The following is a 26,144-nucleotide window of genomic DNA, read 5'->3' as shown; positions in this document are numbered from 1 at the left end:
GCAATACACTTGACCTGGTGTAGTAACAGGGGTGTCAGAGTCATCTCTACAGCCAAAAGTTTGCTGTCTGCATGACAGATTTTATTGAAAAGGGCTGCCATCATGCGCGGTGCCTGTGAGATTGAGCTGGGGATCTTCAGGATTAAAAGCATGAGCAGTGCGAGCTAAAACTCTTTGGCTGTGAAAGATGGTTTGGACATGTCACGTGTCATCACCAATGCTTTAAAAAGTAAAAGCAAGTGATACCTAAAATTAAAATGTTGAATACCGGCCTGAAAGCCTTATGACTGTATTTCACTGATTTGTATGAGGTGTATGTAAACACAGTACCTGGATCCCAGGATAAATCTGTGTGTTTAGTGTTCCCTAATGTCCTCCCCAGTTCCAGATATGTGTCTCATTAACCAAGTTCTCTTCTCTGTGTAATTGCCTTTTCCTAGTTATTTGCACAAGATGAGTCAGAATAATACGCTGTTTCTTTACAGCTGCTTTATAAAACAAAATGGTAACCTGATGTAAAACATGGATTTTTTTTGCCGAGCTGCCAATGGAGAGTGCTAAGCTTCCTTGCTCAGTATGGATGCTATTCCCGATTTAGAGGTAAAGAGTGTTTTAAAAATTTAGTATTAATGTATGCGGGAAAACAGCTATTACCGTTCCACACACGCAATTTGCCCCTGACAGCCTGTATCCTTTAAAAATCACTGCTCCTTTAAAATTAATCCTCTGGTTGCCCCTCAAAGTCAGTTACAGAAATGAGACAGAGTAATGGCCAGAAGCCCTGGTGGTGTTTGGAGAAGGAAAGTAAGAGAAAATCAGAAGCTTTTGGAAGAAAGCAGATTTCTGGAGTAAACTTTGTAACTTCCGTAATACAACTGCTCCTGAGTCACTGGCTTTTGTAGGTAACTCATGTTCATGAGAAGTCATTTAAAGGTAACACAAAATACTGACACGTACCTCATACACAAATTCAAGTTAACTTACTGGATAGAAAGAGAGGATGTTCCAAAGTAAGTCTTAAACCTACAAGTATGTAAACATGTAGGCAAATTCAAGCCCATAATTAATAAGTAGAGATTAAAATCTAAATCAAAGAGAGTACTCGCATGCTTAAAACTCGTATTTAGGGTTTCTGATGTGAAATTGTTAAATAAGCATATTTTTTAAAATAATGGGCATGCCACCCTACAAGTCTGGTCACTACCATACTGATACATCCCACTTGTCTCTGATGTTAATGCCACTTACAGCTCAAAAAAAATACATCTTTTTGTCTTTCACGTTTTCGTTATTGCATTTGAGTGATTTTTTTTCTAATCTGGCTTAGCAATTAGGATTTAAATTCCTAGGTCCATATGTACATATGGGAGTGCTTCAAATATTTTAATGCAAAGAGTTTCATTCCTCTAGGCTGCTGCTTGAGGGTTGTTTTGTTTTGTTTTGTGTTTTGAGGAAAATGTTCATTTTGATAAACAAGGTTGTTAATTTTTTAGGGAGTATCTAAGTAAATATAAGCAACATTACGTTTTTGGTTGAATCTAAAAGAAGGCTAAATGAAAACTGTCATTCTGAGGTTTTGGAAGCAGAAAAAACAGGCAGGTGGGAAGGAGTATGACTTGGCTTGGAAAAGCTCATTCCTAACTCTCTCTAGGCAGACAGATTAAAATTCCTGAGAGTTTAACCTAGACTGAGGGACTTTGCAGAGAGGGTATTTGACACCGTAATGACAGCAGAATCAAAGCAAGCCCAGTAAAAATACCAAGTTTGGGCCTGACTGCTGCACAGAGACCACTGTGACTGCATGAATCTCTTCTTCAAAAAAAAAAGCCCAGTTGTTTCAGTGACCCAGCCGACCCAGGCAGAAGTTGCATGTTAGTTAGCAAAAGAGGCTGTTAGTTTCATCAGTTGGCTTGCACCATAGATGGGGCTAAGGCTGGGGCTTAATGACGACAATTATTCACAGACAGTTGTTCAGTTTATAGCAACCCAAGGCTTTCTACAAATTCCGAGCTCTTCTGCAGGTATGAATTTGCAGTTTGTCAGCGGAGTAAACAGGAAATCCTGACTTTGAATGAAAAATTATTGCAAGTCACTCTATTTCATTGGCTCTGCAATTAGATTTCATGGTTTCTCGTTCTCCCTAGACGGAGCACATGTTGTTGTACATGTGATTTGCGTCACAACAAAATAATTGGCCTGGGTGCTGATGATATTTGGTGATTATTACTCATCCCATAGCGCCAAAATCTGGATTTAGACCTTTGTGCTGCTGAGGAGTCACAGTCTGAATGCACTTGTTCAGTGATAAGGAGCATTTTGGTCCCCTGATATAATCCTTAGCTGCAAGTAAGGCTAACAAAACAGGTCACAGAGTACACAAGCAGGAGGTTTTTCTGTTCCCAAAGGCCCAGCTTAATGGTCGCAGCCTCCAAAGTGTCAAACTTGGAACCTCCCTAGCAGGAGCCTTCTAGCTGCAGCAAGTGAAGCAGCAAGTGAAGCAGGTCATTCCCTTCTGCGCCTCGGATCTTTGTGTCCACCCTTCGTAAACTGAAGGTTCGCACCTGCAGTCTCCATCGATCAGATTTCCTTACTCACAACAATTCTAGCTGCAAGCCATTGTGTCAACAGGGTTTGTGTACTTTGTGGGAAGCTGGTCCAAATCCTGCAGAACAGCTCTTGGTGTTCTTCAGCCTGGAAGTTTTGTGCCGTTCCAATTTTTTTAACTGACTTTTTAGGGAAGTAAATTGCATTGGAAGAGAAATAGTAAATTAAGCCAGCCAAGTCTGGAGATTGCAGTCTTCCAGAAATTTGCTTACCTTTCGGCTTTAAGTGTGTCAATATAAGAACCAGCAACACTTCTTTTAATAACAGCTTGAGCAGTGAAGAATGGATCTTCAGATATGTGAAGCAGATGGGCCTTGAGTATAAAAACTGGTTGTGTGTATTTGACCAAATGTCAGTGTCCCAGGCAGGCTGCATCCGACTGAAAAGATTTTGATGAAGTCGACTGGCCAAAACATTCTATCGCATGAATACAACATTTTTCCGGAAAAACAAAAACCATCAATGAAAGAGTAAAATTCCAGTGTAAAAATTGGAAGGCCCCAAAATATTCATCAGTCTTTCGTGTTCTTGTACCATTCATCCACTCTTTCTAACAGATCTGATACGACAGGTGGCAGGATTCATCCGAGCACTTTGGGGAGGAAAATGGTATGATTTTAGTGTCCCTTTGGCTTACAAGAACAGAGTGGCAAGAGAGAAATATGGTGTTTGTGAATGTGCAGTCCCTAAAATTTCTCATGTGTTGATGTCTTGACTGTTTAATCAGTGTTTATGTGCTGTATGCCTTCCAAACACAGTTTTGTATGTGCATTTCTTGCACACTTTTAATATTTCAAGACAAAAATATTTGTAGTAAGATGATAAAGTAGGATAACCAAATTTTGTCATCAGAACGTGCTTTAATTTGGTGTTAGTGCGCTCACTGTGGTTTGCTCAGGTGAATGTACATTGCAAACAGTATTTTGATACCCGAGAAATAATTTACTTAAAGAAGTAAACACAGAATGCCTCAGAGCTGGCAATATTTGTTGAAAAGGAACAACCTCTCACCACCTATCCACAAATAAAAAAGTAAATTTGTGAGCCATGAAACTTAAGAAGATTATTTTTCTCTGGCTTGCCTTTATGTGGATTCCCTGTTGTCTAGTGTTGCGGTTAAGCTTGCATTGCAAGCTGTCTCTCAGCATATGGGCTACTGGTCTGTCCATCTTCGGATGGACAGCTTGTTTATCACAAAACATGAGGAAACTTAATATCTCTGGTCTTTCTTCTTTGTCTGATGTGGCAAAATGAGCTGACGTGTTCCTAAGTTACTGCAGGTGAGAGTTTGACTGAAAATAGTGTGATCACATCCTATCCTTTCCTTACGAAACAGCCTGGAAAAAAAACATCCTAATACTAGCACTATTGCTTCACTGAAAGTGGCAGGGAAACATTTCATTTGGAGAAAATGGAGCAGTTTTGCAACAGTCCAACTTTGGTGTGTGGTCACTGACTGGGAGGATTGCAGCTTGATAACCTGAAATCTTCATCCGACAAAGCTGAAAGTGTTTGTTATTAGTAATACCTAGCTTTTCATCTCTGGACTTCATCTGCTTTATAGGAAGAACTGTACCATCGTCCCCATTTGTAAAATGAGAGCGAAGGAGGTGCAGTGATGTGGCCAAGGGCAGCCCAGAGGCCAGTGGCAGAGGCAGCTCCCCAGTCCGCTCCTCTGGCATCCTTCTGTCCCAGCCATGCAAGCTGACAGAGGGCTTGAATCACATGAATAGGCTGGTTATCTACGAAGTCATGCATATAGATACTAGTCATGCAGAACTAAGCTTTGGCCCCATTTTCATACTGAAGATGAAAGCAGCTCTGCAGAAAGTGTATTTCAACTTTCTGTCTTAAAAAATATGCTGCTAATTAGGGACGTAAAGGGGCTGAACTCCGCTGCAGGACTGCTGATCTTTCCTAGTGAGACATTGCCTGCCAGCATTGTTTGGACTCCAACTAACCCTTCATTGTCTTCTATCTTGATGAGGTCCTGAGCATGCACAGGAAAAAAGGATTGATGTCTTTATATTGTCATTTCTGGCTGTCTGCAGGATACCCTTCAGCCATTTTCAGCAGTGCTCAAAAGTATGCTCTGCTGTTTTTAATCTTGTTTTGCTTTTTGTTTTTGCTGGTGGCACTCTTCCATGCCCAGAGACTTTTTTAATTTTTACTTTTGTAGCTGTGCAATTCCACCTTATTAAGTTGGATTCCGCTTCTAGTCTCACCCTTCACAGAGTTATCTTTTTTAATGGGTGAAAAAGTGCATATGCCAGCATTCCACACCAGGAGTTCTAGTGTATGATGTACATCAGGGAAAGAGTTGTGCTCTGCTTCAAATATCTCATAGTCCTGATAAATGAGAGTGAAATTCTGCAGTCTCCAACCAGCTTTAGTTGGATCGTTGTTCAATTTAAGTACTACAGGATCTGAGTCACAGTTTTTAGGTTGGAGAAGGTTGGATTTTTTTTTCATTTTAGGATCCTCTGGGGAAAAAAATTAATATTTCACATTTTTGCAGAGCTGTATTTTAAACAATGGTTTAGGAAAGATACTGCCGTACTGCTAACTCCCAGTAGCACTAGCTATTAAAAAGTATATTAAATCCACGTGAATAAAAATGACACGTTATAGAAAAGCAAAATACCCTATTTTAATAATGTATTTTGAAGAGTATTGCTTTTATCCATTTAGAGCTGTGCTAATAAGCTAACTGCAGAAGATCAAGCTGTTTGTATGTGTTGGGCAATAATAAGCAACTTGAACCACTTTCCAGCAAAAATACTATAGGCCTTTGCTTGACTGCTGTGCAGTGACTCCAGGGATTTCAGGGGGAGATACAGATCTCTGCAATGCTTCTGTGTGCTTTTGCCAATCAAAGGCATTTACAGTATGTCAAAACAATCAGTGATTACTGCGCTGCAGTTTTAATTCCCTCCTTTTGCAAAATAAAAGGACTTGTTCTTGTGGTTTTAGTGCCCACATAAGCATCTCTGCATGCTGAAGTAAAGCTTTCTTGTCTGTGCATGTGAAGCTGATAGGTATTTTTGCACAATATGTGGGTTTTTGTCAATGTAGAATTGTGTTGGAGCATAATGGAGCAAGGTCTGGGAACTGCTGTGGTCCAAAAGCCACCCTGATAGCCTGGAAGTCCTGCTTCTGAACAGCAGCATACCCGCAGCACAGAGGTTGTGTGCTGGCCGTACAACATGACACCTGCTGTCCCTCCACGTGGAAGGAGATGGACGCATCTGGGATGCCCTTCAGCTGCGGCGGGCAGCGCTGCCCTTGTTGTGACTGCTGCGGTAACGTAAACCTCCGCAGAAAGCTGCTTGCCGTAGACAAACAGAGACTAGGTTTGCCGTTTCTCTCTGCGTGTCTCCGAGAGACATGTTTCCCATTTTGTGGGGAATGTAGAGCTCTGCAGAGCAGAACACCCAGGAGCGGGTGCAGCCTCCTCTGCTCCTGCACCAGCCCTCCCAGGGAGTTCCTCCGCCTGCCTGGAAAACGCTGCCTTATCCCACAGGCAGGCACGGGGAAGATTTGTGCTTCTGGGAGCCCCCGTTTTTCTCGGAGGGCAGCTCCACGCTGCCTTCCTTGCAGGGCTACAGATCTGCAGCCCCAGCCCGACCCACCCAGCCAGCGCCTCGCTCCGCAGGCTCCCTCACCGCAGCACAGCTACTATGGGAGGAAGGGGCTGCAGTACGAGGGCTGCCAAACCCAACCCCAGGAGAACCAGTTGGAGACACTGCCTGAGAAGTCAGCAATTGCTCAGCACCACTGAGAGCAAAATATTCATGCTGCTTTTTACATGCTAGCCTGTAAACTGCAATGTAAGTAGGCAGATTTCTTGCTTCCCCATCGGTAGTCCCTAGCAACACCATTTGATAAAGCCCTGCTCTCGTTTGAGAGGTCCAGGCTGAATTTTCTGTTCAGCATTCCTGACCCTAGAAGCCTGGCATTTGTTTACTGAAAAAAAAAAAAAAAAGACAAAAAAAAGCACAGTTACGTCTTTAAAGCTCTGCTGCTCAGTTGGCAAACAAATGCTGGGAAGTGCAGCTCTGCTGAGGTTGTGCAAAAAGAAAGCAATTGTTATTCATTAAGCAGATGACAGCAATGGGAGTAAAGGGGATAAAACTCGAAATCTGAAACCACCTGCTTTAATTTTAGCCATAATTGAAGCGGCTGCCCATGATGTTGCTGATGCACATATCAGATTTGCACGCCATGCACTGCTCTCCCTGATTTCTGTGGCAGCAAGCTCCAGCCCACTGTCTGCTCTGCTTCAGGAGCGGATGAATCTCCTGTTTGATTGCAGGTTATAACGGGCACTTTAGAATCTGTTTGTTTCCTTCCAGGAGCAAAATGCAGTAGCAGTCTGGCTCTCCGATAGACAGATGCTTTAGTCATTAGTGAGGTTTCTGTGACTACAACACTGTGCCCTAGTATGGGTGCACTTATCTCTTTTGTTCCTGGTTCGAAGCAGTGATGCTTTCCTCGCTCTTGTGCTCACGCGCCAGCTCCGTTTCTCTCCCTCCCTCCCTCTCCGCCTTTGATCTTGCTGATATGGGGAAAAATATCAGATCCAAATCTTCAGCATATTTAACTAAAACATGTTGTAGGATGGGAATAATTTGTGACCGAGTACAGCAGCAGGGGGCTGCAGTATGGTTGCTTGTACTGCTTGCTTTCCATTACTACAAAACAGCAGCAATCATCAAGGAGTGCTGGGGTTGTTCTGCAGCTAAATAAGCACTTAGAGCCTCAGTGTTCGTGGAGGGCTAAAGTGGTTTTGCTGGGAATGGATGGGGTGTGCAAAGCTCGCTTCTCCTGGTCTCTAATGCAGGGATTCTGGTGAAACAGGCAAAAAGAGAAGAGATCTTTCCTAATGGCAGAAAGGGTCTCATCCTTCCCTAAATTCCCTAGAGTTCTTGCCACAGATTTAAAATGCTATCAGATAACATTGTCGCTTCATCTTTTGACCTCATTATAATACTAAACACATAAGCCTGAGAGCTGGGGAGCTCGCAGCAAAATCAGCAAAGGCAGGACAAGTCTTGACCTCAGCTGCACAGTGCAATGGTAGAGTGGGAGCATTATCAGCCTATCCTTGAGCTGTTTAATGCAGATTTATGCTGCATGTGTTTGTATGTCTATGCCAACTTTCAAAAGCTATGAAAGGCTTTTTTATGGTTTCCTGCGATCATACATAGTCAAGGAGGGTACTCGGATGAATAAAGAAATATGCCACAAAATGGGGAGCAGGTGAGCTGCGTGACAGATGCCTGTGCTGTCCTTTACTGTGTTTGGTGCTGCTCCTTAGCTAGTGGTCGGAGTTGCTGGGAATATGACATGGGCCTTAACTGCACTTGGGACGTTGCTTAGGAGAAGATCCTCACTGCTTTGGAGCGTAGCATGTTGTGCGATCTAAGAACCCCATTCCCTTCTGGTCAGCATTCCCTGCTAAGCGTGTCTTCATTCCTCCGCATTACTGATCATTTACAGCTGTTAGCTTTATTTCATGAGAAATTCTTAAAGGGCTGAGACAGTAACTGGACTGCGCTGTTCTGTAATGCAGCCCAGAGCTGGCTCCATATTTCAAGCAACCAAATGAGATTCTCAGTCTAGTCCCAGCAGACATTGTTTGTCTCGGTCACAGGAGTCCACATTTTTCTGGGATCTTGTCTCTCTTTGGACATCATCCTTATCATAATGAAGGGGAAGACAGCTATGGCATTCAGACAGTTGAGGTGTATTACCCCAGTACTTGGTAAACTGCCAGCATAGCATAGTCCAAAATGTAGATACTTCCAGCTTTAAGCAAGCATATGTTGTATTATAGAGTGGGATGCATTATCTCACTGATTTGCTATCAGCTTGTAAAGTGAGCTGCAGTGTTTTCCCCTTCATACTTTCTTTCACCGTTACAGTCTAATACCTGTATTTAAACCATGAATTACTGAGCCAATAATCACATTATGGGCACTTACTTAAAAACAAATAGTGAATGTCAGAAAATAATGAGTTCTGGGAAAATATCTTTGGCACTCTTACCCCTGGATACTCCTGGTGATGAAGAGGACCCCGAACAGCTTGTTGTGTTGTTCTTGTTCCTGCTTACACACAGCTGAACTAAAACCGAATGCAAGCTTCCATCTTCTACCAGTGTGTATCTTCCCTTTATATGCTTTTAAATTCTCCTTTTATTTATTAATTCCTTGGCTTTGTTACATGAAAGAAGGTGTGTAGCTGCCTTGCCCACAAGGCACGGATCGTCTCCTGCAGCCCATGCCAGCACAGTGACAGGGCCCTGCCACCCACTGCTGGGTGGCAGCTGCTGCACTCCTGGGTCATGCCTCAGGAAAGGGACAGGGGATGGTCTGGGAGTGCTTGTACAGCCCCCGATTTAGGCATAACTCAGAGAATAGTCTGCCTAGGCACTAGGCACCCATTTCTTTCGCAGAAAGGAGGCCTGCGATGCTCCAAATGTGTCTCTGTTTTCACCGTCCCCTACTGGCATCCTTTCAGCAAGTCCAAATGGACTTGAATTGGTATCAGAGCTCATGCTCCTTTGAGAGCTACGTAGCCAGCAGATGCTTTACAGTGAAAGAGAACATCCTTTGAAAACAATCTGGTGTTTATTAATCAACAAGAATTCAGTGTTTGGGGTCCTTCAGCAGGAAGAGAGAAGGAAAGCACATGTGGGCCTGGCCTGAGTGAAAACATGCAGGTTGCCTCTCCTTGCTGCACTGAAGAGCAGATTTCTTATAGCACTGGTATGTCAGCACCTAGCTTTCAATTCCAGTGACATTTGGCAGGATTCAATGTGCTTATGTTGAGACCGAGTTGCCTGAGAGGCAGCAAGCCATTCACCTGCTCTCCGGTGTTGCCCTGTAGTTGTCTGGATTCATTAGGCTCTCTTTTCTTAGTCGGAGAGTTCTCTGGTCACTTAGTTTTAGACGCCCACGTATGCTCCAAAGTGCCATTTTTGGTAAGGCAGGCATTCAGATCTTATGTAAAGCTGCTCTGTGTTTCTGGTTGATGTGGGTAGGCACCTGGGCTCTGTTACTCTGTCACAGAAGACTGAAATGGGTATGAACAAGACCGAGCCCTGGGCCTACCTGGGCCTTGTGATCAGTGCCCTTGCTCAAAGGCACAAGTCTAGAGTCCAGGCATTTCTGAGCTGGGGGCATTGTCCCAGTCCCAGTTCCTTGCTGTTTCTCAGGAGAGCATCCTTGCCACCCTTCCCTTAGCTGCTGTGCAGCCGTATCTCGAGGAATACGAGGACAGGGAGAAAACTTGACAGAAGAGGTGGAGCACACAGCGGAAATGGTGGCCTAAAGCAGTTGTTAGGACATGCCAGGGGAAGGAGCATGCCAGACCCTCCTCCTGGTGTGCGTTACACATTTTACATTGGGTAACACCACAACCACCAGGAAGCACCAGTGTGAGCTGGTCTGGTTTTCCTGCTCCGGAGTCTCAGAGATGCCATCTGTTCCCCATTTATTACAGAAGTTATTTAGGTGGCCATGTGAGACAGACAGCGTTACCCTCTGGGCTTCGGTGCCTTTGATGAGGCAGTATCCAAGTTTAACACTTAAATTAAGCGGGCTTGATTTTATTGCCTTCATGTGTTATAATGGCCATGAAATGAAATCAACAAAACTTTTTGTCTGCTCGTTGGTCTTCTGGTGTCTCCCTGAAGTGTTTCTGCCATATGCTGACATTTGTTGATACTAAGTATGCTGACTGGCCTGCCTGAAAACCAACAGCCGTCTCCCCTTCCCACCCCTGCACACAGGGGTCCCCCCAGGGATGCGGGGTACTTGTTCCAGCGCTCCCGTGGCTTGGCAGGGATTCTGGGATGATGGGCACCACATTTGTAGTAATCCTGTGTCCATTTCTGTCCTACAGATTGATGAACTCCCTGAAGGAGCTGTGAAGCCTCCAGCAAATAAATACCCCATCTTCTTTTTCGGGACTCATGAAACGTAAGTGAATGAACACAATCTTTGAAATGTCTTCTTCCACTTCAGCTAATGTCATCTCCACAGATTTTATTGTAACAAATCCTACCTGAAGCCACTGGGAGACTAGAGAGAGGTCCTACGAGCCTAGCTTATTTGTGTTAACATACAAGAGTGAAACCTGAAAGTAGGCATGAATGCTGCTGTGTGGATGTTATACCATGGTCTAAGGATAAATAATAATCAGTTTCTGTGTTTCTTGTAAAGTGTTGGCATAAATTTGTTACAGGACCACGTGAACTGAGATGCAGGGACAAAACTTTTATACTTGGGTATACATAATAGCAGAGACCAGCCTGTTGCATTCGGGCATGTTTGGGTTCTTGTCCTATATGAGAACTCGCTTAGTAGTTGGTAAAATGAAAGGAAGCAGACCCCGGAGTCTCACGCAAGCCTCACATAGCTTTGAAATGTATGCATTCCTTTGAGATTTGTGCTGGGGATATTGTAGGATAGAGCTCTCAGAAGTGATGGAAGAACAGAGCTGGCTGACCTCGTAGGGAGAGAAGGGATCAGAACAGAGAGGGTAAGTAAGTTAGGTCTCATAGTAATTGCTACAAAGTACAGACTTTCAACATTACAATTTAACCAGCCTCTAGTCTATTTTAAATTGTGTCTGAGCTAGGTTTTTTTTGTTCTGTTTTTTTAAATCATAATTTCCATTCCATTTTGCATGAAATGTTTACATTTTAAAGCTTTTCCTTCCCCACTTGCAGGCAACATATTTTCTAGAATTCCTTAAGAAATGGAAACATGAAAAAATGAAATTCTGATAACATTTTAAATTCAGTTTTAGAGGTTTGAAGTTTTATCCACAAATTATTGTTTTTGAATTTAAATGTTTTTCCAGAACATAATAAGGCCCATAGCCCATGCATCATGTTTCATTTTTAAAATCTTTAAGGACAGCTTCTGCTTCATCAACATCAAAATAGCCTCTCTTCTAGTTAAAATATTTCCTACTGTTGCTGCAATGAAAGTCTGATATTTTGATATATTGTGATCTACTGCTACTGTCGTCATGTAATAATCTAAAAAGAATAAGGATAAGCTAAAATAAACTTACGATGCCTCAAAATCAGAAACCAAAATGTAATTTTATTTTTTCTCAATGAAAACATTTTTCTTAGAAACATTTTGAGGAAAAGAAATCTGACCACTATTATTCTGAAATGAATGAATCCCAGACTGCTAATCTCTTCTGTTTGGGATTTTATTAGCCTGTGATCTGACTATAACATCTGACACAGGAAAGCATTTCATACTTACTACCTTAATAATTTAAGAAGCATAACTGCTAAAAATGAACTGTAGATTGCAGCTTATGAGTTTTATAGTAGAGTAGTGAAAACTGTTATACTCTCCCAGTGGCAATGAATGTATTTCAAAGAAGTGGACGCTTCTTCAGTGTTTACCATACATAAAAGACTGTAGAAACATTTCCATGCTTTACTGTTGAGCTAAATTAAGGTAGGTCCCGGTAAATTTCATAAGGTTTTCCTTTGTTGTTTGTGTTAGAACTGTTCTTGTTGATCTTGGGCAGATCTCTGTGCCTCAGAAGCTCATGTGCAAGAATGGGCAACTTCCCTATCTCGCGATGATGTTATGAGAATAAATGCATTTTGAGAGGTGGAGCTCTGAGATCCTGTGACAGTAGAGGCCACAGAGTTAACTTCAATTGCAGAGATCATCAGGAAAGTAGGGCGGTGATTATACTGAGGGACAATGTGACATGCTCAGCTCTGGTCATTGGTGACATGGAATCTTCCATGTGGGAATGAAGTATTGTTGTTTTTTTTTGCCTTCACTGTTTTTAATTTAACGTATGATTAGGCATCCCAGTACTGTGATACAGAGCATAGTAAACACACCAGATATAGACAGACAGTGAAAAGGAAATTATACTTTCTTCAGTTTTACATAAGAACATAGAACTTTACTGTAAATTATGTAAAAGTAGGATAAATGACCAGTCTTTTTTGTTATTATTATTTTTCCCTGCATTATGGTGCCTGTGCTTGAAATTAGTTGGTGCAGTGCGTAGCTGACATGCAGCGGCAGAGCACAAAATCCCTGCTTTGCTGTGCTGTCTAAAAACCAATTTGGCCACAAGCACCCTGTGTCTCATTGTTTCCTTGTATTACTCATCTGCCTATACTCACCCATTGTTTCTTGTCTTATATGAAATTATAAGAGTTTTGGGAAAGAGAACATTTTTATTGTGTTTGCACAGAATCTAGTATGTGGGGGGCTTAATCCATGGAAGATGCTCCCAGGCTTACAGTATAAATAATACTAAGTGCCACTGCTTTTTCTGTGTAGTGGTACAAGGGATGAGTTTTCTGCTCATGGGTTCTGGGCATTCCTTAAATGCTTTAGCTTTTCATATGGTATTATTTTTAGGCCTTTCTGGATTTGTAACACATAGGATTGGAAGTTTGGTCCATTGCTGTTGCAGGCAATTACGTCATATAATCCCTTTCATAAACTGTTCAAGTGCCAGTTCCCAGCAGTAGTTAATATAATAAATGAGACTCGTTTTAGTTGTTTCTAGAGAGACACAGCATGGTTTTGCAACATCAAACATTGGAATGGTGAGCCAATCCATAAAATCAGACTCACAGCAGTAACTCAAAGCCAGTGGTAAATAAATAAATAAATAAATAAAAATGAAAAACACAATGATGGAATGAGCAGAAGAATAGGGAAAGCATTTGCACTGTTAATGTTTTTAATTTGAAGAGGAGGAATTTAAGTCCTTTTTTGAATGCTACCTTTGTTAAAATGCAGTGCGTTCCTGGGGCCCAAAGACCTCTTCCCTTATAAAGAATATAAAGATAAGTTTGGGAAGTCGAACAAACGAAAAGGATTTAATGAAGGCCTGTGGGAAATAGAAAACAACCCTGGAGTAAAGTTTACTGGATATCAGGTAAATGGGTTTCACTTCTATTCCTCCTTATCTTTCTTATTTTCTTTGAAGACTTCTTATCTATGTAAACACTGTATGAGTGATGATGGAAGGTCCTGGTTTTGGTGGAGCTAGAAAGTTTCTCAGCTGGTGATTAAAGTGTAATCGTATAATATAAAGACAACTGTGGTCCTGCACTGTGTGACAAATTGAACTTTAATCATACTGCAGGGCCCTTTGCTTTCTGTGATATTCTGGGATGGTGAAGTGGAAAGTTCTGCAGCAGATTTAACTGAATTAAAAATTGAAGGTTTTGTTTACTCCACTATAAACATGACTTCTTCTTTCTGTTGTTTATTTCTATATCAAGTTCAGTGTATTTTACACAAACCTTAAGGTCACTGCACTTTTGATTTTTACATTGGTATGTATAACACATAGGATGCCACTGCCAAAGTAGGGAGGGGTGAGAAGGTGGAGGTTTGAGCTGCTGTTACCAGATAATAGCTGCTGTACAACAGCTCTCCCTGTTGGATATCAGGAGCAAAAAGTGAGTGCAGCTGGGGAGGGAGAAGAGTAGTCAATGTTGTTGGTGGGCTGTATAAAACCAGAGAATTTAGCTCATTAAAAAAATGTGGTCCTTTGAAGGTAGAAATCACCTCCAAAAGACGGCGAACACCTATTACATTATTAGCACAAAACCTTACAAACCAAAGATACGGACCACCTGCAGACAAGCTGCTGCCCCTCTCTGTTCCTGTTTCACATTTTCAGCCCTACAGATGTTTTGCATACACTTGCGGATTTAAAAAAAATCTAGTGAATAGTCTGTGGGAGATGAACTGTCAAAGAGCTGTCAGCCTTCTGGTCAGTGTTTGCTTTTTCCTAACACAAAGGTCTTGCCCTTTGAGGGAGTTTGTAACGGCCATCTTTTCTCCTGAATAAGTCTGTCCTATATGCAGCCAAAGTCTAGAAGTTTCCATAGTTTTGCCCAAAAAGGAACATGCCAGATCTCTCCACTGAACAACCCTTGGTTCTCTAGCAAATGCACTTCTGTTATCAGATATTCTGTATTTGTTTAAATCCTTCAGAACATACTATCCCGTGATCTGCATCTGATAACTGTTTTCAAATGATGGCTGAGAAAATTACCTTTACAGCCCTTTCTCTTGGTAATTGTAAGAATAACCTGGGCTCCTCCTGTCTAGAACATTTAAAGTGTAAGGTCCTTATTCCCAGCGTTTCTCTGTAAATATAGAACAAAAATTAAGTGGTAGATTTTTGTGATACTTTTGTTGTTTATATTATTATTATTATCATTATTGTTACTTTAAAGGCAATTCAGCAACAGAGCTCATCAGAAACTGAGGGAGAAGGAGGAAATACAGCAGATGCCAGTAGTGAGGAGGAAGGTGATCGGGTAGAAGAGGATGGAAAAGGCAAAAGAAAGAATGAAAAAGCAGGCTCAAAACGAAAAAAATCCTACACTTCAAAGGTTATCTTCTGAGTTTTTCTATTGTTACCCATATGCATTAATAACCAAGACACTATGTACCTTGTGGCTATCTGTCCTTCCTTCTTTAGTGTTTTGATTCCAGTACTGTAATGATGGTGTTCAAATGGGCCCTTGCTGTTGTAGACAGCCTTGGTGAGACAGCAGTTGAAATACTCTGCCCTGTTCTTGTGCCCGTGCTTTTAGAAGTCACAAGGATGGGAAGGAGTTCAGAAGATCTGGAAAGAAAATCCATGCAAAGTTAGCCTCAGGGTTCTCAGATCTTCAAGAAATTGAGAAATTTGATAAGCTTAGATAGGGAGTTCCACATAAAGAACAATAAAAATGCTTTAGGAGTGTGCCTCCTGGGAGACGAGCTTAGGGTTGGTCCCTGTCTGGGAGAATTCAAGATTACCTCTCCCATCTCCAGTGTGAATGCCCAAGATACCATAATAAATGGTAGGGTAGGGTCAGATGTGCTCAGTTGCTCCTGCTGTAGTTGTGCTTAAAATACTTCAGTACAGGATACAGAATGGGAGAGAGAAAGAACTAATTCTTTAGTAGGGTACTTAATTAGTAGATAAAAGACTTACATTATAGTGTCTGCCTACCCTGTGAATATCTAAGTAACAGCATAGATAAGAAAGCTAAGAGTAGTGGATCTCAGACTGCTTTATAATGGCTGGTCAACGTAATCACCTATGTACGTGACAATTTGGGGATCAAATACATTCCTCTTGTCACCTGGGTGATAGGGAGTGACATTATAGTCACTTCTCCAGCTCCGTGCACACCTCCAGGTCTGTCCTTTGCTTAAAAAATGGTGGAAGGTGTGGCAGTCACACTCCTTCACATTCATGTTATTCTTCTGAAAGTGAAAAAAATGAAATGAAAAGGAGCAAGTAGACAATCTAATCCAGGCTTAATTTTGGGGGCGGGGGGAAGGGAGCAAGAGTTTTTGTGGTTCATCTACTGAACAAAATGTTTTAAGTAATTTCACCCTCTTTGTGTGTTTTACATTAGAAATTCAGGTCTGGCCTACCATCTTCTTTCCAGAAGACTCTGGGCAAACAGAGGATTAGGAAAATGGTGGCTTAATGCCACAATTTATCCTTTTGTACTGTAGAATTGCATAACATAAAGGGAGCAGGAAAGATATATTGGTTCCACATGGCTTTAATGTTAATATATTAAAGCTGACAGCACTAAAAAAACTATGGAAAGCAGTTCTGCTAATGTTATTCTCATTTTACATCTCTGTCTTTAATCAAAACTTTTGTCAAGCTGGCACCATCTGTTTCATTAACTAGCAAAACCTACAACAGGTGACCCAACACTAATACCCACCTCCTATTACTGTGTCTGTCTTACAGTCAACTGTGCTGCCAGCCTGTGTTGAACACAGAATATCTCCTTTTGCTCCAGCTACTTAATCTGAAAAACACTTTTCACCCTGCATTTCCTACCCAGTATTCACCTTGAATAATGAAGCACATGATCAGGCAGCTTTGCAGATATGTTACAAAAATGTCTTTCTATGGCTGAAGCTTTGTTTTTGCTTTATAACTTTGTTGTCAATCATTTTAGAAATCCTCCAAGCAGTCACGGAAATCTCCTGGAGATGAAGATGATAAGGACTGCAAAGAGGAAGAAAATAAGAGCAGCTCTGATGCTGGGGACGCAGGCAATGACACAAGAAACACTTCTTCAGATTTGCAGAAAACCAGTGAAGGGGTAATCTTTCATTAATATAATTCACTTCACATGCACTTTGCTACCACAGGGCTCTGAAGTTAGGGGTGAAAGGTATTGTGCCGCAGTGTGTATACCACATGCAGATCTTTCCATATTGTGTTTAAGTGCTCAGAATGTGTCTAGAACAGAAACATGGGGTTTCTGTGCCATGTTCTCCCCGGTACAGATTTTGCTCTAGGGAAATGACTGAATGAGAAAAGATACTATAAGCAGTGTTTTGTTCCAACACTTGCGTGGATGTCAGCTGAGAGTAACTTTTGAAAACCATGAGCTGGAATGATACAAAACTGATGTGAGAGCAGAATCAGACTGTTTGCACAATGCATTTTGGCTCACTAAACAGTGGGAGCCTGCTTATCCTTTCACACTTGTTTGAAACCTGTGTAAATCCCACTGACTTCTTTAGAGTTCATGAGGTTTCCTGTGTGCGTTACAGAGTCTGTATACTTTGGGTTTTAGGGAAGATCCTGGCTTGGGATAGGGTCTTCCAAGGAAAGGGTCTGCTGTATATAATGGTATAAAAGTACATATATATAATTATATAGATAGTGTATATATAATTGTATGCAGCTTCAGACACTCCTTGTGTGTTTGTGTCAGTTGTGTGCTTGTGTCAGTATTATTTTCTTGTGACCACAGCAACAGAAAGGAAGGCTGCTAAGCAGGGTATTGGCATGGGAATTGGTTAACCGTCAGCCACCTTTAACAACCAGTACTATTTCTGTGTCTTTAGAGCAACATAAGCCTCCATGCTCCAGCACTTACAGCTCCTCTCAGAACCAGTTCTTTTCTGGTTCCCATGCCAAGGCCCTGCCACGTGGCCAGCAGCCGGGCCGGGCTGTCACTGGAGCTGCTGAGTGACACGAATTCCCAGGTGTGGGAGGGAGCCAGCCAGCCCAGGCTCTCATCTGACATTGCCGAGGTGCCTTAGCACCCAGCTGCATGCTCAGCCTCAACCCTTTCTCACAAAAACCCTTTCTCACCACCTCTGGGGAGCTGCTGTCAACTCATGCTTAAGACTCCTCCCAGAGCTTCCTGTCCCCTTGTCTCTCTGAGGTACTGAGTGTCTGTTTTGTGGCTCTTTGCCTTATGAAGACTTCGGTATGTGGCTCCTGGGGCCTGGACCCTCTCATTCACTCTGAAGGAGCAGCTGGCCTGAGCCAGAGACGGGTGCAAGGAGCCACTGCACCCAGCTATGCCTTCCCAGCACCTCACCTACATAACCTGAGAGTTTGGGGCTGATGCGTGTGGTGAGTGCACAGTTTGTGTGTTGGCCATGTTCTGGTTAGTGAACCCTGTGACACTTTCATATCCTCAGAGAGGTATTTGTGTGAAAAACCTGGCTGTGAGCTCTGTCTGAGGTGGCAGGAGGCCTGAGGCAGGTGGTCTGAGGTTCAGGAGGGCCTGCTTTGTTTCCCATGTTTGCAGCGATGACAGGGGATGTCTGTGGCATGTCAGGCATGTCAGGCATGTTCTCCTTGTAAGGACCAAATGCTTACTGAGTTAGGTCAGTCACAGATTAAGTGGCTAAAAAGTCCCACAGAGCGTTGGCTCTGTGGCTGGTTATATTCATATAGCACTTCCTTCTGTATGTGACATGCTTGTAGCTGCTGGGTTTAAGAGCCCAGCGTGCTAAATGCTGTGCTGCTCTGCAGTGTTTTCAGGACTGCAGATATCTCAGCCCCTGTGCTGAAACACAGTCAACAGTCTCTGTGCCCTGCCTGCCAGCATGAACTCTGCAGAAATATTCACAGTAAACATTGTACCCATGTGAGGAGTTCACTCTGCTCTGACTTTTGCAACCCCAGCATTCAGGCTCGACATGACGCATCAATGACCAGTCTTTAACTAGATCTCTGATGCTTTTAATATTATGGGAAAGGTGAAGTTTTAGTAGCAGGTGCAAGAAGAGGTGGTTTTAAGGGCAATTGAAGATCAAAGTACTGCCAGGTTTGCAGGAATTCACATCGTGATCCAAATATTTTTCCTTGGGCCCATTTCTGCTACAGACTCAGCATTTCACATGTAAAACCTCTTCTGCATTTGCAGTGCAGTTCTCTCTCAGGACCACGAGGAGACACTCCATCTCTCGGTGTCCTCAAAGCCAGACCAGGTGTCTTTTTAGAAAGTGTCTTTAATCAGGCACGAGGCACTTGGGGAAAGAGGAATCAAGATATTTTTTTCGGTTTGCATTAAACAGGCAGTCAGTCTGTAGCTCCTGGCTAGTTGCCTTCTGGGTGCAGGGCCGGTTGTCCTGCAGCCATGTTCTGCCGGGGGGCCCCGAGCTCCTCCGGCCCACGCTCAGACTTCTTTCCTAAAAAAAGGAAGGTGGAAAAGGCCAACGCATGCCTTCAGAGTTGGGATGCAGTCCTGTTGTTCACACCCACTAATCCGAACCACATCCAGGTCAGATAGAAGACACGGTCGTAAGTGAAATCCTTTAAAAATGTCTTTAAAATCGTTTAGGCTGTGAGGGGAGCACAGGACCGGTAATGCCCAGTGTGAAGAAAATGGGCTTCCCCCTCACACACAGCGCTGTGAGGCCCGCCAGGCTCGGGAAGTTCGGCCATAAGATGGCGCCAAGAGCACACGGAGATGAAGATGGGTGCAGACCGCGCCCCCGATCCCAAAGGCATCGGGGGGCTGCGTGAGACTGGCACCAGAAGAGAGCTTGTTTCAAGGTAGCTCGTAGAGAGGTGCTGTGAAGGCAAAGAGGAGAGGAAAGCAAGAGCTCAGAGCCCAGATCTCAAGGACAGGCGTGTTTCCTTCTACTGGTTTTGCTGCTGTGACTGGCCGCTCAGAAGAGGCCTCACAGTGGAAGCTGTGAGGGGCCGTGGCTGCAGGCTCAGGCACCTTGCATAGTGCTCCCCAGGGCTGTTCTGCACCTCCCAGTGTCTGAATGGGCACAGCTGGCTAAAAGACATGAGTTTTTGTCTTAATGAGGTAGTGGTTATGTTTTATAACCCCTGGACTGCAAGCTGAAGGCACATCTTCCCTCTCCGTGTCAGAGGGAACCTTGTCTTTTAATCATGCTCTTAACCTCAGCATTATGGGAATCTTCTTGAAGGGTTAACTGCTGAAGTCAAATGATTGCAGGAGCATCTTCACCTCTACTTTTTTAATGAAATTTCTAACCTCCAGGTGGTAAAGGAAAGCTTAGAAATGTGAAGTGATGGCTTCCTAAAGACTCAAAACCCAGAGCAAATAAAAGTACTTCCAAAGCTATGATGATTTTTTTCAGCCAATTTCATACTTTTCAAGGGCTCAACTCATGATTTTTTTTTATCCCTGGGGTTGACAAAACTGCTTTTTTTCTTATCTTTTCTTATCTCTTAGTTTCTCTACCATTCTTGAGAACTGCAAATACTCTCATCAGAAAAGATGTGAGCTTCCTCAGATTCAGCCAACTTATAATTGCATCATGCCACCACTACCTGTTTCTTTCAGTCTCTTTCCCTCACTGCTGTTGTTTGGCTGATTCCCTTGCTAGAAAGATATAAAGCCTGAACCTCAGGGTTTTATTATCTAATATTAATTAACTAATAATATGTTAACTAAGACGGACCATCCCACAGCTTGCTCAAATCAAGTCACAGACCCCCCCATGGCAGTCCTCTGCTGTTAAATACTAAATTGTTTTGCCTGTCTCAAAATACCACATAAACAGAATACTCCTGTGGAAAGGTATTCATGGCTCTGTATTGTTTACTTTCTATGGTGCAGAATTAGCTCATAAATCAGTGAATTCATGGCAGCAGATTTACATTCCACATTTAAATCTCTTGTGACTTGTGTGTTTGGTTCTTGGCTGGCATAACTCTGAAATGTTGTAACTGAACACCTAAATCGCTTTTTACTTTCAATGCTCTGGATACCCGTAAAATGACATTTGAAAGCTGACTGTAGTCTCTAACTTATAAGGAAGTATTTGAATGTTAAGGCCAACACTTAGGGTATGGGGCAAATTTTTCTTTCAGTATTTGTTATTTTAGTTACTTGTCCAGACACTGGCTTGGTAAGCAAGGCATTCTGTTTGTGTGAGCCTGCTTTCCCTTTGTACGAGGGGGCACACGGTTGCCTTTCAGGAGGTGAATGATATTACTGAGTCTATGAAAAGTACTAGATTTGTTGGAAATTAAATATATTTTTTGGTCCCGGTACAGCCACAATATTGAAGTGGGGTAAAGGACTCTGATCTTTTTACTCACACTGACAATCAGTTAACATGGGAGTCAGTGGATCTATTTGTGGAGGCAACTGCTTGCCAGCATGAATAAGGGGATCAAAATCTGGTCCAAAATTACTGCCATCTGATACTATTGCAATTGGGAGAACATATTTAAAACAGCCTGTGTCCAAGACATATTTTTTGTTATGATGTTTGTGGGGTAGCAACAATTCCAGTTACTGCTGTAAAAGAAAAGCGTTACAGCCATACTGGCCAGAGAAATACAGGTTCGTTTCTGATGTGGTTTTGAGATGTTTGGTTCCTTAGCTTTTCCTTCGTTATTTCTCAAGAATTACATTGGCTAGACTGCATAAACAGCTTTGGGGTTTTATCAACATGAAAAGCATAGCATTTAGGGCTCTATTCTACGTAAAAGCATTATGTGGGCATTCGTCCAGAGAACTAAAATAGAATCTGTGTTTCTGTCTGATTTTTTTTCCAGGAATTAGGTAAATTAAAATTCACCTCTCCAAAAAAGTGTTTGTAAAAATGCACAGTAAAAATTTCGGTGTAAAACCCAACTAGTGACATACTCTCAACTGGCATAAAGAGGTGCGTTGTCTGCTGCCTTCACGCAGCTCAGAACAGCACTGCTCAGTAAGGCAATGGGATGTAACTCAGGGGGAACAAATGTCTGAAGCAGCTGGTACAGATGAAATACACTATTTGCATCTCTGTCTACATTGAATTCTGTAACCATTTTGATCTCAAACCAACATGGAATAACAGCAACTGTAAAGAGCAAGTAAATAATTGTCCTTCTGCCCATCCAACAAGAGCTGAAGTAAAAGGTGGCTGAGTTGCCAGGTACTGTCACGAAAGGAATTTTCAGTGCCAGACAAAACAAGGCAATACGGGGGTTTAGCTTTATTCCCTGCTCTCTGTACTCCCAGTCCTTCTGTTACAGCTCCAAACTCCATTTTATTGCTGACTGCAATCTTTCACTTGCATCACCCAGATTCTGTGCTGTTTCTTCTGTGTGCAGCAGCGTTGGCCAGTGCAGCACACGTTGTACCCTGCCTTAGTTGTACCCTGCCTTACAGTAAAGCCGAGTGGTGTGCTCAAACAAAGATGATGTGAGGTGATCTGCTTCTGAAGAGAAGCGAAACCATGGAGACCATGGAAACTGCTCAGCTGTGCCGCATCCTTGTTCAGTGGCCGTTGAGGGAGCTGGCAGCACGCGCTGCCCGGGCAGATGAAGGAGCCTCGAGAGGCCCAGGTTCTTCCGAGCAGCCCTGCTCATCCCAGGGGCTGCATGTATGTGGGGAGAAGAGCTCTGCTGCCTTCAGGGACAGCTGGGAGCACATGTGGAAGATAAAACCTGTGTTGTGGTGGAAGAGCCTCCTGGAAATTGCTGAAGCACTAGAGGATGATTTGCATACCTGGCTCTTTGTTCTCCCTCCTGTGCTGTGCTATGGCTCAACAGACACATCTGTGAGACGGGGTAGTGCAGCTATTAGCATTCGCAGCGTGCCACGTGAGCAGGGTGCTTACCCAGTCTGCTGGCGTTTGCCCAGAGGGGCCTTGTTGTTAATAAGTGCAAAGCTTTAGTACTCCGAAAGGACGGCTCTCCTTACGGGGTCTGAGAGGGATGCTGCAGGGACCGGCTGTTTGAACACCCATCCTGCCTGTCAGAGCTGGCTGGCAGCTGCCATTAAGAACTGGAGTCAAAGGCATGGCTCAATTGATTAATCATTTGTAGTTGCCTTTATGGGTGTCTACACCTCCCTCTGAGGGGAACAGAAGTGGCAGTGAACCCCTCCAAGCCATGTCTCCAAAGCATCTGTAATAATCATCTCATTGACTCTTAAACAGGGGAGAAGAGGTCAGTGGAAGCGTGGTGCTGTGGATGAGCACCATCGCTGCACTTCTCGAGGGGAGGCAGAGCTCGGGCAGTTTCTCGTAAGACATCATTACGTGCATGAGCATTTTGTAATAAATAACCCCTTACCATGTGTCATTAGTCAGGATGTACCGGGACCTCCCACACAGAAGGTGCAGGTTTCCATTACTTACTGTTTGTTAAAATGCCTTCCTTGCATATTCTCTTCCAGATCCCGTGTAAAATGAAAATTCCATCACCCCCAGTGGATTTAACCTGTCCCCCTCCTACCCCTTATTCCTTGATGTTGGCTTTGTTTCTTGGATGACCACACCAGATATATTACTAGTGCCTTCATACTGCTTTTGTGTTGTGTTTTTTTCTGTCCATCAGGGTGTGGGTAGACCAGCATTCACATCCTGGGTTCTTTACAAAGGAGAAGGGAGATCTTGGTTGGGGCTAGGTAGTCACGTAGCATTGCGCTTCTTCACATTGTTCGGCAAAAGTAGTGTGTCCGTGTGCCTGTAGGTGAGTTTGGCTGCCTCTGTTTAATGTGATGAAACTGAGACTGGGAGATACTTGCCATGATGGCGTGAGGACAGTCTGATCCCGTTCTCATCGATGTCAGTGGAAGCAAGAGCTGACCTTGACTTGGTCATAAAGGGGGAGCTTCTTCCTTTTCTGTCATCACTTTACAGTGAACTCCAAGCCAAACTATTTCGTTTTCAGAAGTAACATTCAGACATCTTAGCTATGAAAACTGTTTACCTTTCCTTTTGCTTGTTAAGTGTTCGTTTGTTTGAACAAAAGAGCGCTCTCATCACAAGGTCTTCAGGAATACAGCAGTGCCAGAGCTTTTGCTTGAAGCCTGTCAATATCAGTGATCTAGCCAAGTGGGAAAATGCAAGATTCAGTTGTGCGTGTGAAGTGTCCTACAAGATTTACAATTAAGTGACCGAGGAAACCAAAAAACAACCCACATACATGACTTGAGTTACTTAGTTGAATAAAGCCCTAAATGTTTACTTTTAAACTGTGTGCTTTAATGTCTTGGAGTGGTATGTTTAGTTGATGTAACATAAGCAGTTTTCTCTAGAAAAAAAGTTCTGTTTAAACAGACCAGGCAACTGCTTGTACCTGTGACTTTGAAGTGGAATAATAAGGCATTAATTATATTCAAGTTTGTTGCAACGTGCTTTTTCTTACATTAAATGTGATTTTTTTTTCTTTTTCTCTTTCAGACTTAACCAACATAATGACTGCTGAATATTAAGGGAAAACACAAGAAGGTTACATGTTTGGTTGTCTAATATTCTTGGATTTGATATGAGTCACCACATCTGTTCATTAGTATCATCAGCAGCATCCCAGTTTGTATGCACATTATTCACATTCCTATCTGTTGTGTTTGCAGAAATGACATTTTACCCTTTTTTCTAAGGGTTACTTTACAATATTCATATTATTTGGTTGCATGAAGTTGCCCTTTACCAGTGGCTGAGGTTTATGAAGATATCGCATACTTGAACATGTTTAGATTCCTTTTCTAAACAGAAAAGGTGTAACTCCAAATTATATCATTCTAAATCAGCATTTTTAAAAAACAAGTAGAAACGAGTCCCTTTCATACAATACTACAATCTCTTCCACCTACAAACATAATTTTAAATTTCCCTGTATCCATACTTTCTTGATTTTTGATCAGTTTACAACATAAAAGAGAAAAATCTTTTTCAGTTGAGATCACCACAAAGTTCAATAATGTAATAAAATACCTTTCCTTATTAGAAGTACCTAGCTAGTTATACTCTTAATACTTCTCAAAATCATGATGTAATGTACACTATCTGACTTAGTTCCTATATGTGAAGTTAGTGAAAGTCTTTTTGTGTTTCTTTAGATTAATACAAGGATTTTTTCCAATGCCAACACAATTTGAAATCATTCATTTGGATGCTTTCCATTTTTAAGCTTACTGTGATATAGAACCCTATGGGAAACCAAAAGAAAACATCAATTTTAATTAATGAAAGGCTTAAAAAAGGATGCTGTCATTCTGGCTTTTTTTTTCCTTTTGGAAATAGAACTAGACTAGTAAGTAAGCATTCCAAATCCATTATTCTGTGTACATTATTGTTGCTATTGTGATAATAGAGATTTTTATTTATTTTTATGCCAGCTTTTATTGTGGAAACATATTTAGTCTGGTTTTATCAATCCTTGTTATGCTTGTCCTTGGAACATCTTTTGCGTATTCAAGGTTTGTAGTTGACGAGTTTACTGTAAAAAACTTAAAAAAAAAAAAACACAACAAAAAAACACAAAACAAAACAAAAAGAAAACAAAAAAATGTATTGTTTTTACAGAATAAATTTATTGGAATGTGTATTGGGAGTAAGGTTTGAGGTTGTAAGCAACTAAGTTAGCGTCATATTTGGCTTCATACGTGTAATAATGTGAGGTATTAATGTAAGTCAAGTATTAAAGCAAAACATTCTGTTAACATGAGTTGACCATAATAGATACAAGTGCAGGTGAGATCTTTATTTTTTCTGTACTTTGCCTTTTCTGGATAACAGGAGGTTATTAAATTCACCTTGAATGTATTCAAAGTTTCTTTAAACACATTAGAAGTAACATCGGAGGCTCAAATATCTGTGAGACAGCATGTCCTGTTACAGCCCGATAGCTCGGGGGGTTTCTTGGGAGGACGTACAGGGTTGGAGCTGTCCCAGATTCTAACATGTGGAAGGAGTCCACACCAGGGAGGTTGGGTGCTTGAAGGAAACCCTTGCTTAAGTTCTTTTTTACCAAGAACCATTGACTGAGATGTGTTGTGGTTATTTTGGACCTGTCCCTTTGGCTGGAGGTATAAAACCATGTGTTCTCTCCTCTGAGCACTGCTGTGGCTACACCTCAGTGTTCAACTGGAGAGCATCAAAGCATGAATTTCTTGCTGCTCTGAAAGTCCCCTTGTGTAGAGTGCAACATGCATGCGCATGAGCTGATGCTTTCTTGTTACTGATTAGGTTTAAAAAAAAACCTGAAATTCTCTAAATCAAAACACCCAAAATTCAGTGTCCCAAAATAAAGTGTTTGCAGCTAAAATGTATCAGCTAATCTCATCTGCAAGAAAGGCACTAAGTGTACTGCTTTGAGTGTAAATACACATAGAAGTCATATAAATAGTTGTAATTGCAAATGGAAACAAACCACACAAAGCGAGGTCTCTGTGTATGCTGCTACTTGTTCGTGACCTAACACCATTAGCAAAAGTAGCTGCATAGAGAAACACGGCAGCAGAACCTCTT

General features: G+C 42.2%; 1 protein-coding gene across 2 annotated transcripts in view; it reads left to right on the top strand.

Annotated features, from left to right (window-relative positions):
* The window catches only part of HDGFL3 (HDGF like 3), a 64,546-nt gene extending 39,107 nt beyond the window's left edge, over positions 1-25,439 (top strand). For both annotated transcript variants that reach the window (XM_035554715.2, XM_035554714.1), the window contains 5 exons: positions 10,516-10,592; positions 13,419-13,557; positions 14,873-15,031; positions 16,616-16,762; positions 24,075-25,439. In XM_035554715.2, the coding sequence (XP_035410608.1) occupies positions 10,516-10,592; positions 13,419-13,557; positions 14,873-15,031; positions 16,616-16,762; positions 24,075-24,080 (528 nt within the window). In that variant the 3' untranslated portion in view covers positions 24,081-25,439. The remainder of the gene's footprint in view (positions 1-10,515; positions 10,593-13,418; positions 13,558-14,872; positions 15,032-16,615; positions 16,763-24,074) is intronic.
* Positions 25,440-26,144: the final 705 nt, after the last annotated feature.

Source organism: Cygnus atratus, chromosome 11 (assembly GCF_013377495.2).
Source record: "Cygnus atratus isolate AKBS03 ecotype Queensland, Australia chromosome 11, CAtr_DNAZoo_HiC_assembly, whole genome shotgun sequence".
Classification (NCBI taxonomy): domain Eukaryota; kingdom Metazoa; phylum Chordata; class Aves; order Anseriformes; family Anatidae; genus Cygnus; species Cygnus atratus.
The sequence above is the reverse complement of the archived record's forward strand: the minus strand, read 5'-3'. Positions and strand labels throughout refer to the sequence as shown.